Source organism: Pinus tabuliformis, chromosome 7 (assembly GCF_031772625.1).
Source record: "Pinus tabuliformis cultivar Carrire ecotype Pingquan chromosome 7, CPIR1, whole genome shotgun sequence".
NCBI lineage: Eukaryota > Viridiplantae > Streptophyta > Pinopsida > Pinales > Pinaceae > Pinus > Pinus tabuliformis.
In genome coordinates, this window is record NC_142293.1 from 179,529,323 (window position 1) to 179,542,685 (window position 13,363).

General features: G+C 32.9%; 1 protein-coding gene across 1 annotated transcript; it reads right to left on the reverse strand.

Moving 5' to 3' along the window:
- Positions 1-9,367: 9,367 nt before the first annotated feature.
- LOC149246435 (xyloglucan endotransglucosylase protein 34-like) lies at positions 9,368-10,573 on the reverse strand. The gene is made up of 4 exons (XM_089441458.1): positions 10,387-10,573; positions 10,196-10,296; positions 9,911-10,104; positions 9,368-9,770 (listed from the first exon to the last, which is right to left on the reverse strand). The coding sequence occupies exons 1-4, from the start codon at positions 10,571-10,573 to the stop codon at positions 9,368-9,370; spliced, it is 885 nt and encodes a 294-aa protein (XP_089297584.1).
- Positions 10,574-13,363: the final 2,790 nt, after the last annotated feature.

Sequence of the window (13,363 nt, forward strand, 5' to 3'; positions counted from 1 at the left end):
GCAGAAAGGATAGAGAAGAAGTCGCGCCGACCTGCAAAGCTAAGGTAGCATCTAGCCAGAGTTAATACAAAGACAGAGAGAGTCAAAGAGTATGTGCACTCCAGAGACGACTTGAGAGGTTCAAGCGAACTCCTCTGTATATCCTTGTACAGTATGAGTTTCAAATTGGGATCATACCACTGTGACCAATAGAGGTCCAGTGTCAATAAAGAGAGTCTGTGTACTCCAGAGACTTGGGGGATCCAAGTACAGCCTTGTTGATTTATATTTGTTGTGTGAGGCTGAAATTGAGCTCACTGTTGTAAAACTCTGCTTTGAAAACATAATAGAGAGGCCACCACTGAAGTTTGGACCGAGGGACGTAGCCCAGGAGCATTGGGTGAACCCCTTGTTAAACTTGTTGTGTTTATATATTTGCCTGTTATGTTTTCTTTAACTACTTCATTGCCTGTGTGCTTCACAATCTTATCAATCTATTGCATAAAGTAACATAGGCACATCCATGCACATGAGTCTGTAATACCTTATTAATTGTCTTAGATCAATTCCAGCTCAGAGGGGAAGCTTGAGGGTAGGAAGGGTAGGCGGTCAGGTGTGGGGCAGGGCGGCGAGGCAGGGGAGAGGAGAGGAGGGCAGCTAGGGGAGGGGGAGCAGAGGTTTTTTATTTAATTTTTTTTCTCGGTAAAGCTATCTATTCTATTATATTATGTACAGGAAAACATTACATTCAAAAAGACAGGTTACCCAGGGCCAACCGTGGCACTCTGGGTGGCTTTTCTCGACTCAGAATTTGCCCTCGCAGGGGCAGCGCTACCAACATGACATAACACAGAATTGTTTTCACACCATACCAAAATATCTCGCGCAGGGGCTTCAGAACAAAATTTCTCCCTCGCGGGGGCATCAAAAGACTCGTAACAGTATCCTTGCAAGGCCTGCTACCCAGACCATAGTAAACATGGACATAAACAAGGACTAGAGAGACACAAACAGAGATATATAACCTAATCCAGACCCCAACAGAGACAAAGGACCTATACCAGACCTGAATGAGAGAAATTGTTGACAGAGTGTGCCGCTGGAAGCTATTCCTCTGGCTTTTCCTCAATAATTCTGCACCACCCGTGACCTTCTGGGTAGCCCTCCCACATTGCCATGGGGTTCTGCATGGGTGTCGACGCCTTCTGCTCTTGAGGTCGAACAGGGGTCTGCTCAGGTTCCTTCGCTGGCGCTTCCTCTGCAATTTCCATTTGCACAACTGGGTGTTTCTCCCCACTGCCCTCTGGGTGTTCCTCTGCAATTCCCGGTTGCGCTCCTTCGTCATCTTCCGGAGGAGCCTTAGTGAAAAGAACTGATATGTGCGCGTTAATGCCAGAATTGTCCCTCGAGCTGCCAAGGGTGAATATGGCCGAGCCAAACACTGGGAGAAGGTGCGATCCATCATTGGAACTGCCAGCCTCCATGAATTGACTGGCCTGTATAGGAGCGGCCCCTGCCCTTCTATAGCAATAACAACAACAACAGTGATGGTGGGCATCCGCAGCAGGGTGACGTGAAGAACCACCTCGCCCCGAACCTCTTCTACTTGGCATCCTCTCCCTGGGTCGTACCATGGTTGCAGGGACGCCAACGGTTTGTAACCGGGCAACGCTTGAGGGCTTGTCTGATTTGAGTCGCCCGCCAACTGAATTTCGTCCCCAAACTGTTCCGTGACAGAGCTCAGCCGCACAAAAGCAGCAGTCCCCCGAATAAACAAGCAAGAAGTTTTCTTTGGCAATTTGAATGCCGTCACTACCAGCAAGAACAGAATCCTTAAAGAGACACTTACCCTCAGAGATCTGAACTGTGTGTTCTGCACTCTGAGTCTGAAACCGCAACATTCCTTCATACTTAAAACTACAGACATTCCCTCGATTCTTGCCCGCTCTAATTGTTCTCTACAGACTCGCCATAGTACCTTGCTTCATCATTAAGAGCTCTGCTCTGCGCCTCCCGTCTTAACTCCTCGGCGGCGAGGGGCATTAAACTCCCATTACGTTCACGAGGTGGCACATGTCTGGCATGTGGCTTCTCACTCCCTGGCATGTTGACACCCGCATCCGGGGTTTAATTTAATTTTTTTAATTCATTTTTTCTTATAATTTAAATTTTATAATATAATGTTTTTTTTGTTAATTTTAATTTTAAATTTATTTTTTTAATTGTTTTGAATTTTTATTTATTTATTTATTTTTATTTGTTCTTTCGTAATTATTTAACTTTTTATAAATCATGTTTTTATTTTTTAATTTTATTTTTAACTTTAAAAAAAATGGTTTTTTGTTTATTTTTTTTTTATTTTTGTTAAATTATATATATTTTCTAATTTTTTTATTTTTTTATATATATTTTTTTATTTATTTAGTTTAAATTTTAAGTTTTCTTATTTACAAGTTAATTCCATTTTTATATATGAAATTTAAATTTATTTTTTTGTTATGAATAGCCCCCTTGCCACCCCTGGCCGGTTGGGCATCGGGGTGACCGAGGAATTTTTTTTTTTTTTTTTAATGTTGTATTTTTTTTGTAATTTTTTTTCTTATTTCTTATTTTTATTTGGTTTTTATTTTATTTTACTATTTTTTTTCTTTTTTCTTTTTCCTTTTTAATTTTACATGATGCTTTTAATTTTTTTGGTCGTAGCCTAATGATTATGCTTTTTTATCTAGAAAGTTATGGAAATTCTGACCATATTTTGAAAAAATTCGGCAGGAATTTTTGGAAATCCAAGTAAAAGATGTCAAAATTCATAATTTTAGGTGCCATAGAGGTTTTTGATGGTGGTGAATCCCATTTCCACCATGAAAAACATGATTCAAACACTACATCTACAAGATTTTTTGAAATTTTTTTGCCCGGATTCCAGCCACTTTTGGTCATCCGTAGACAACTCCATTTTTTTTACATTTTATAGGTTTTTTCATGTCTTTACTATATATTTTTTATATTTGATTTTTTTTTATCATGTCTCTTTTATCTTTTATTACTTGTTATTATTTCTTATTTTTATTTTTTTCAATATTTTAATTTTTGTTTTCTTTTGTATTTTTGTGTTTTATTTATTTATTTTTTTCAATATTTGATTTTTTCCATTTTCTATATATTTTTTATATTTGATATTTTTTTGTAATGTTTTTTATGTTTTATTACTTGTTATTATTATTATTATTTTTTTAATATTTGAATTTTTATTTTCTTTTATATGTTTATGTTTTTTTTTTATTTGTTTTTCTTGAATATCTAATTTTATATATATATAGGGTCTTTGTGGATGTTTATCTAGCAACCTGATCCCATTATGTGCAATTTGATAATAGATTTTTAAATTGTTCGTTATAATGAATCGAGTTTGTCCTACAATGTGTTAATTTTATGGTTAGCCTTTAAGTTTTTATTACAATGGGTTGAGCTCCCCTACACTACGTGTCAATTTGATAGTTGATTTTTTTTTTTTGGCAATGTATCAAGTTGCCTTAGGCTAAGATTTTAAAATCATTATACTTTTAGCATTTAAAAGAAATTACTCTCCTTATAATAACTCTTTTCATTTGGGTGTTCATTTTTTATATTTTTTTAGTCATAAAAATTGTGTACAATGTGATGCTTGCAATATTTTGAAAATTTAAGATTATTTTGTAGTCATAATCTTTGGTTTTAATTCCATGGTTGACAAATTGTCAAGCTTTTAATGTTTTTCTAAATCGTGATATTTAATCTATAATGTTATGGTTGAAAACAATTATAAATATTTTTTCTTAACACCATGTTTGAAAATTGTTGAAATTTTAAGGTTTTTCAAAGAAGTGATATTTTAAATTTAATGTCATGTTTAAAAATCATTGGAATTTTAAGGCTTTTCAAATGCGTAATATTTTATCGTTAATGTCATGCTTGAAAATCGCTGGAAATATAAAGTTTTTTAGAGTCATAATATTTTATTTTTAACGTCATTATTAAAAAATGTTGAAAATGTATCATGAAAAAAAAAGACGTTATTCTCGCATCAACACTTTTTTATTTCAAGGTGTTTTTTGCACCAAACAAAATGGCTTTTATTGTTTTTTACTGTTATTTTTAAGAAATATTGAAAATTTACTCTAAAAAAAAAAATAAATAAATAAATAAAATAAAATAAAATGGTTGTTTTTCCATTTTTTAAGGATTTTTGGGCTCGAGTACCCGTATTGAGGTAATAGTTCTCGTTTGATCAGTAACTATGTTTATTAGAATGTTGATATCTTTAGCTACAAAACACCATTAGAGTCTACAACAACTAGTTGTGAAGTCTACATTTTTAAATGGAGAATTGAAAAGACAGGTTTAGTTAAAACAACCTGAAGGGTTGATCAAACAGGGGCAGGAACATTTGTTCTACAAGTTAAAGAAAACATTATATGGCTTAAAATAAGAACCGAAGTTGTGGTATGAAAAAATTGATTCATTTTTCCTCCAGCATAGTTATAAGAGGAGAAAAAATGACCCAAATTTGTATACTGTGTTTCATGAAATGAGGAACTTTTTTTTTTATTTCTTTATATGTAGATAATCTAATTATCACAGGAAATGTTGATGTATTGATTAAATAAATCAAAGTGAAAATGTCGTAAGTTTTTCAAATGAAAGACCTCGATGAATTCCATTATTTTTTGGGTCTAGAAGTTTGGAGGGCCTCTGGGCAAACTTTTCTCACTCAAGGGAAGTATGTGATAGGGTTATTAAAAAGTTTCAGAATGGAGCAGTACAAAGTTGTGTGAGTTCCTTTATAACAGAATCTTAAACTTCGAATGGAGGATGATTCCAAAGAGGTGGATGCCACATTGCATAGACAGTTAGTTGGGAGTCTAATTTATTTGACTACTACTAGACTAGACTTAGCATTCTCAGTCAATGTGTTAAGTCAATTCATGTCAAAACCTCTTGAGAACCACTAGGTAGCAGCAAAAGGTGTCTTGAGATACCTTCAAGGAATCATTGATTTTGGTATTAAGTACACTGATCTTTCCGATGTTAATTTGACAGGTTTTTCAAATTCAGACTTGGTAGGAAACCTCGATGACAGAAGATCCATAACAGGTTATGCTTTCAATATTGGGTCTGCGGTATTTTCTTGGAGCAGCAAGAAGCGAAGTTTTGTTTACTTAACTTTTGTAGAAGAGGAGTATCATGAAATGTGTGAAGCCACATGTGAGGCTATTTGGTTTAGGAGACTTCTCCATGATGCTGGAGAAGAACAAAAACGTGCAACAGTAATCAAATGTGACAATCAAAGCTCCATTACTCTCGTGAGCAATCCTATGTTTCACAAAAACACAAAGGATAATGATACTCAGTTTCACTTTGTTAGAGAGAAGATTTAGTTTAATGAAATTCTTGTTAAATATTATAATACTTGTGATAATGCAGAAAATGTTTTTACCAAACCCCTTGGGAGGATTAAATTTGAAATGTTTAAGAAAATGTTAGGAGTACACGTGAACCCTTTCTCCATTAGGGGGGTGTGTTGAAATTAATGGAGAATATTGTATTATTGGAGAGAGTTTGTTTATTTGTGGTATGAGTGTCCCTAAATATGGATTATTTCCTATTTTCTATGTGTCAATTCTAATCTCCCTAAAATGATGTAACTTATATATATTTCTCATTTTATGATTGATTAAATAGAGTGTTGTGTGGTTTGGACAGTCAATGATGTAACTTATATATTTCCGATTTTATGATTAATTGAATAGAGCATTCTCTACTTTGTGCAGTCTAGAGGTAAAGCTTGCTCACCTGTGAGCTGTTAGCTTCAGAATATAAGTCTGGTCTTCCATTTTTAACATTAAAATCATGGTCGCATGCACTGTATTATAACTCAAGTAGTTGGACCATATATTTATGTAATTATTTTTACTCTCGCAAGAACCTCGTGGGTTAGGGTTTGCAACCTAGAACAAAAAAAAAAATTAGAAAGTTGCATAGACTTTTATACCATTTCGGTGTTGATAATAATGATTTTTTGTGCATGATTTTTAGTATTAAAATTCTTAGGCCCTTTGTGACATTGTTTTTTGAAATGAAATCATTCTTGTGACTAGTAGTCGAAAACATATTATTTCTTTCTGTGTGTAATATATATAAAGAAACCTCTCTAATTAAATTCTTGTGATAATTTAAAAAATAATCTTGACCACTTATGATAAAATAAAATAGAATAAAAATAAAAGAAGAAGAAGAAGACTCTTCTATTTACCTTCATGTTGAGTCAATAATACTCAATACTTAATTGTTTGATATTACCTTTACTTATTAATTTGCATGCACATGTTTTGTATGTTTTTCTTATGCGTGTAAATAAATAATATTCACTATGGTTGTAATATATATATATATATATATATATCTTGACCACTTATGATAATGAAAAAAAATATATTCTTCTATTTACCTTCATGCTCAGTCAATAATACTCAATACTTAATTGTTTGATATTACCTCTATTTATTAATTTGCATGCACATGTTTTGTATGTTTTCTTATGCATAGAAACAAACAATATTCACTACAGTTGTAATACACACACACACACACACATTGTTCATTAGTTTAGGGCTCCCTGGTTACGTGTAACCACAAAATCATGATTGTTTCTTGAGACTTATCCTTTAGAACCCATGACCAACATCTTGAAACTCTAGTGGAAAACATGTTCTTTCTAGGTATTCAAGGAAACAATATTCACTATGGTTATATATATATATATAAAACCAAGAAATCATGGTTGTTCCTTGAGACTTATCCTTCAAAACCCATGACCAACATCTCAAAACCCTAGTGGAAAATATGTTCTTTTGAGGGATTCAAAGGTTCAACCTAGGTTCAAACCCCATTCCCTTCCATGATTCTCCCAAACATGAACTGTCTTCTATAGGTAGTTTTCCACGAGCCTTCTCTCTAATTATCAAGTAAACAATTTCAAAATATTTGGAGTTGTGTTCTCCACAACGTATGTAGTGTCGTGCAAACATTTCCTTGGGTTTACAAGTCTTTTTTCCCACTAGTAAGGGTAAAATAGATATTGTGTTTATCTCCCACAAAATCTCATCCAAACTCCAATGTAGGGACTTTCTCTCCCACCATGTTTCTACTGAGGTACTATGTGGGACTTTCTCTCTTTGTGAGGTAGTACACGCTAGCCATAGTATCCAAAAAAAAGAACAAAGAGAGTTTTTCCTTTTTCTTCATTTTTTACTTCTTAGGCATAACTAATTAATTGTTTTCCCTGAGAGTTAGAGGTTAATCTCTCATGTTAGCCTGTAACATATTTGTGAGAGAATTAACTATTTTAACACTATTTTTATTAATTATTATTCTCTTATGTTAGAAAATAAAACACATGTCCATCTCCAGCTTGTAATTCTAGGTGGCATGGTTTTCCTTGAATAAAGGTGATGAGTCAACATGCATTAGCTGATAGAAGTCAATGATAGTTATCCTCACTACTAATTTGACAACTAAATTACCAATGATAGTTATCCACACTACTAATTTGACAACTAAATTATGATATTTTTTGGCGCTATATATATAGGTAACAAAAAATAAATACTTTCTAAAATGAAAATTGTAATAAGATTCAAAAAATTAACAAATAACTAAAATGTTGACCATATCCAGTGATATTGTGGCCATTCCCCACACATATATAGTTCATTTAAGATAAATTTAAGATAAAATTTGATTAAGGATAGATAAATAAAAATAATTTAAATTTTCATTTAATTTTATCAAATTTTAAATTTGTTTTATTAATTATTAAAAATAAAAGTATATATATATATATGATTAAATATTCTCCTTCAAAAATTAAATTATTTTTCTCAAATAAATTAAATAATTAAATTTCTTAATTTTTTTAATAATTTTAAATTTATTTTATTATTTATTATTTTTCTAATTTTTTTTATGAAAAACTTTATTTTATTTTTACTATAATTTGATTTTGAAAACAAAGTTTTACTTTTAATATAATATTATTTAATAAACTTTTTTTTTTTTAATTTACACATTACATAAATTTAGTTAAACTTAGTCCAATAATTTATGTTTTGAAGGGTTTGTTGGCAATAATTTTTAATTATTTTTTTTGAATTTTAATAGTAATCAATTATAATCATAAATTTAATCATTGCGCAAACCAAATACCTTAAGAATTTTTCAAAACCCTAATTCCATATATACATTCACACAAATCAAATAGCATAAGAATTTTTAAAAACCCTAATTCCATATATTCATTCACCCAAATGAGATAGCTTGAGAACTTTTCAAAACCCTAATTCCATATATACATTCAAGCAAATCAAATACCTTGAGAATTTTTCAAAACCCTAATTCCATATATACATTCACACAAATCAATACCTTAAAAAAATTCAAAACCCTAATTCCGTATATACATTCACCCAAATAAAATACTATATACATTCACCCAAATAAAATACCTTAAGAATTTTTCAAAAACCTAATTCCATATATATAGGCAAGTCAAATACCCTAAGAATTTTTCAAAACCCTAATTCCATATATACATTCACCGAAATCAAATAGCTTGAGAATTTTTCAAAACCCTAATTCCACATATACATTCACCCAAATCAAATAGCATGAGAATTTCTCAAAACCCTTATTCCATATATACATTCATGCAAATCAAATACCTGGAAATTTTTTCAAAACCCTAATTCTATATATACATTCATGCAAATCAAATACCTTGAGAATTTTTCAAAACCCTAATTCTATACATACATTCACCCAAATTAAATAACTTAAAAAAATTTCAAAATCCTAATACCATATATATGCAAATATATGCAAATCAAATACAAAAAATTTCAAAACCGTAATTCCCTATCTACATTCACAATTTCAAAACCATAATTCCCTATCTACATTCACTCAAATCAAATACCCTAAAAAAATTTCAAAACCAATACCCTGAAAAAAGAAAATTTCAAAACCATAATTCCATTTATACATGGACGCAAATCAAATATTTCAAAATATTTCAAAACCCTAATTGCATGTATACATTCACACCCATCAAATAATGGAGCGTAAATACCATGCCATTACATGCAATCAAAAGCTATCTGCCAATGAAATTATAATGCAAAGCTATACACCATGGGAATTTGAACGTCTGTAACCAAAGTTATGGTATCAAAAAACCAGAAATAGCAAAAATCGCTACTACAAAACATTCATAATTTCTAGTAGTAAAGATCGAACAGGCCACCCATGGCGGGGATTATTATAATTAGTAATAACTCTTAGTAATCGGTCTCTACATATTATCACCATCGCGAACACATTCTGGAGGCATTTTCTTGTTTCTCTGTGCGTCAGTGCAGTAATTGTAGATGGTGTAGTGCTTCCTCACCCATTTCAAGAATCGCCATTGCCGCCTATCCAGGTCTCTGAACTTCACCTGATCCCACGACCGTGACGCCTGCATAGCGCACAACGATTGCGGAGAAGAAGCCTCGCAGGCATCGACATGGAATTCCCTGAACGATGCAATGAAGGGCGCCTTGGTCCAGTCGGTTTTCTCCAGACCCCCTCGAGTGGCCCAGTTTTCCCCATTCCACAGGCTCGAATGGACCGTCATCGCCTGGTTTATTGGGTACCCCAAGCCGAGGCCCTGGCAGTTCTTGAACACGCGGATAGGTACCTGGTCTACAAAAAATCTGCGCACAAAAAACAGACCACACCAAACAATAGTCAGCTAAGAGCCAGGTTCTTTCTAAAATTGCATAATACATTTTGCCCTGTTTCTGGTTTAAACAAAAATAATGAGAATGTCACGGGATCGAATCTGGGGGCTTACACAATTTGGTACTTGTTCCAAAGAACAGAGTAGGAATGGTAATCCTTGGTGGGGTCGAACCAGAGATATATGCGATGCTCTCTCTCACCCTTCCCGCCTGTAAACACATTGGTCTGAAGAATATAGGGTTCCCCTGACTTGTTGCCCAAGAATTCGAAGTCTATTTCATCGTGCTCAGCCGTCTGGGAAGAAAGCTATCCGCACCAAAACAAATATAGAGACATAAGTAGGCAGAAGCAGATCTAGCCAAACATAAAAGCCCAAATATTATTATCAAGTACTCACATAAAAGGTGGTGACAGTGCCAGCGGAATCACCCTGAACCAACTTGATCTGCATGCTGAAGTGCCCAAACAAATATTCTCCTTTGGATTGGAACCCAGCACCTGTTAATCTCATTTTTCATGTAACTTTGTTATTCCAGAGACTGATAAAGATGAATGACGCAGGAAGAAATAGAATGGGTAATAACTTACCATGGTGTTTGTTGAGAAGAAGATTAATTTGTCGCCCACCATCAAATTGTTTGATGTGGTCCACACCCCAGCTAGCTATGAAATTGTTGTCAAAGGGCAGAGTCACTGGCTTTTTAGGGGTGGCAGCCATGGCTCCACGAGCCAGTAGGAGAATGAAAAAGAGACCAAAAAACTGGATGGCCTCCATCAGCTCAAACAATATTGATGATACGCAAAAATGAAGCTATGTTCAGCAGATACTGATGGCACCCAAAAATAAAGCTATGTGCAGAGCATGGACTGGTAGAGTGCACACCCCAACACACAACCGGGAAATGTAGGGTGAAGAATGGGGTTTTATAGCAGCAAGAGGGAGAATTAGGGGTGGGTGACCGGTGTGGTTTCTAGTTTCCAAGTTATTTTTCTTAATTGCTTTCACATTCACAACATCCATCATGGCCATGAATCCTTCTTTCTCTTCATTTATTAAAAACACATCGCAGTCTCACCTTTCTAGATCTGCTTGTGCAGGGTAGTGGATTACATTCAATAATTAATAACGGTAACCTTTGTGCACCGTAGTCGATGAAATTCAATAATTAATAAACTGTAACGGATCAATGATCACTAACCATTGGATAGTAGATATAGGCTTAGTCTTATTTATTGAAGAAATCACATTTTTATCATATTTTTTTGGTTAGTTTTAATTAAAATTTGGTAATTTTTTTAAAAGGTTAAGTTTAAGTTGTTTAATTTGTAGAATAAGTGTTTAGCTGTTTTTCAGAGTGTTGAATCCATTTATATATTGTCTTAATTGGGCAAAAAAAAATTCAAAAAATCTTGTAAAGCTAGTGTTTGAATCATGTTTTTGATGGTGGAAATAGATTCAACACCATAAAAAACTTCTAAGGCACCTAAAATTATGAATTTTGATAGCTTTTTCTTGAATTTACACAAATTCTAACCAGTATTTTTCAAAATATGGCCGGAATTTCCATAGCTTTCAGGCCAAAAAAGCATAATTGTTAAACTACCTCTATTCAAAAATGTATTTTAAATAATAGAAAAAAACACAATCTAACAAGAAATTTTATCAGGAGATTCCATTGAAAAAGGTTATTTAATCTATAAATTAAAATGAAAAAAGTTATTTAATCTATAAATTAAACTACTCAATAGAAATATATTTTATAGATGATAAATTGTAATTGTGTAAATGGGAGAGGATAGTGATAATATTGAGTCAATCACAAAACATTACATGTTGTATAGTCGTGTTTATTAATTATTAAATTTGAATTAACTTAATTAAGGAAATTTATTATTTATTATAATGTAATTTTAAATAATAATTATATTAATAAATATGGTTGATATATTCTTATTATCCAATGAAATTAAATTATAAGAAGTTTATAAAAACACAACTCATATAGTCTAGGAAGTGCTGCAAAATCATATGTTTCAATTATGAAATATGTGTGGAGGATGAGAAAAGCCAACCACTTCTTACTAACCATGATAATTATTTATCAATAAGTAATATAATAAAATTATAATCATATTAGTTAAATATAAAAATATAAATATGGATTTATGGGATTTATTATTAAAAAGGGCATCCATTAATCCAGAAAAGATTGACACATATAATTAAAAATTATGACCTGTCGAAATTTCATCATCAAATTTCATAAAAACAAAATATACTATAGTCATTCATCTAGTTGTAAACTAATTTCTCATGAATTTTTTTTAATAGTTTTACAACTAACTAGTTATTAACAATGGCAAACAACATTCAATAATTGTTTTCATTATTTTAACAAGAAAATAATAAATCATTAGATATAGTCATTCAAGGCTTGTACTTGCTAACCATGACTTCCCAAGAGGTCACCCATCCCAAATCACCTCTAACTCAAGAGAGCTTAATTGTGGAGCTTTCCCCACAATCAAGCCCACTTAGCTTGCTACCCCATTTGTAAAACCTTAGCAAGTATTCTACCTCATGAACCATTCAAGTAGAGCTCCCTTCACTCTTTTGTATTTAAGTATTGAGGGGTTTTCGTAGTACATTATATAAAATATCATTTTTTGGGATTCAATTGCATTAAGTAAGTCAAATATCTATGACCATTTCCATGAGAGATAGTTGTATCTCACTAATTTCACGCTTGAGCCAGACGTGATCTGGGATGGGTGACCTCCCTCGAAGTCATGGTTACTGAGTGCAAGCCCTGAAAGTGGTGATTGACGATATGTGATTCATTTCACTAGTTTCAATGTCGGCTCTTCACCCTTGTGAGCATCACCCAATGCAATGAGTGCGAAGTGGACTATTCAAAAAAAATCACGAGAAATTAGTGAGTTACGACTACCTCTCATGGAAATGGTCATAGATGAATGACTTACTTAATGCAGTTGAATCCCAAAAAATGATATCTAATATAATGCACTATGAAAACCCCTCAATACTTAAATACAAAAGAGTGAAGGGAGCTCTACTTGAATGGTTCATGAGGCACACTACTTGCTAAGGTTTTAAAAATGGGGTAGCAAGCTAAGTGGGCTTGATTGTGGGGAAAACTCCACAATTAAGCACACTTGAGCTAGATGTGATATTGGATGGGTGACCTCCCAGGAATTCATGGTTACCAAGTGCAAGCCCGGAAGTGATGATTGACGCTATGTGATTCATTTCACTAGTTTCAATCCCACTTCTTCACCCCTGTGAGTATCACCCGATGCAATGAGTGTTAAGTGGACTATTCACAAAAAAAAAATGAGAAATTAGTCAGTTACAACTACTTCTCATGGAAATCGTAATTGAATCCCAAAAATTGATTTCCAATATGACACACTGCGAAAACCCCTCAATACTTAAATAATAAATCATATTTAATAATCATAATATAATAAACTAGAAATTGCATCTAAAGGTGCAAAAACACACTGAAGGAATAGAAGATATGGTCGCAATGAGTGCTAAGTC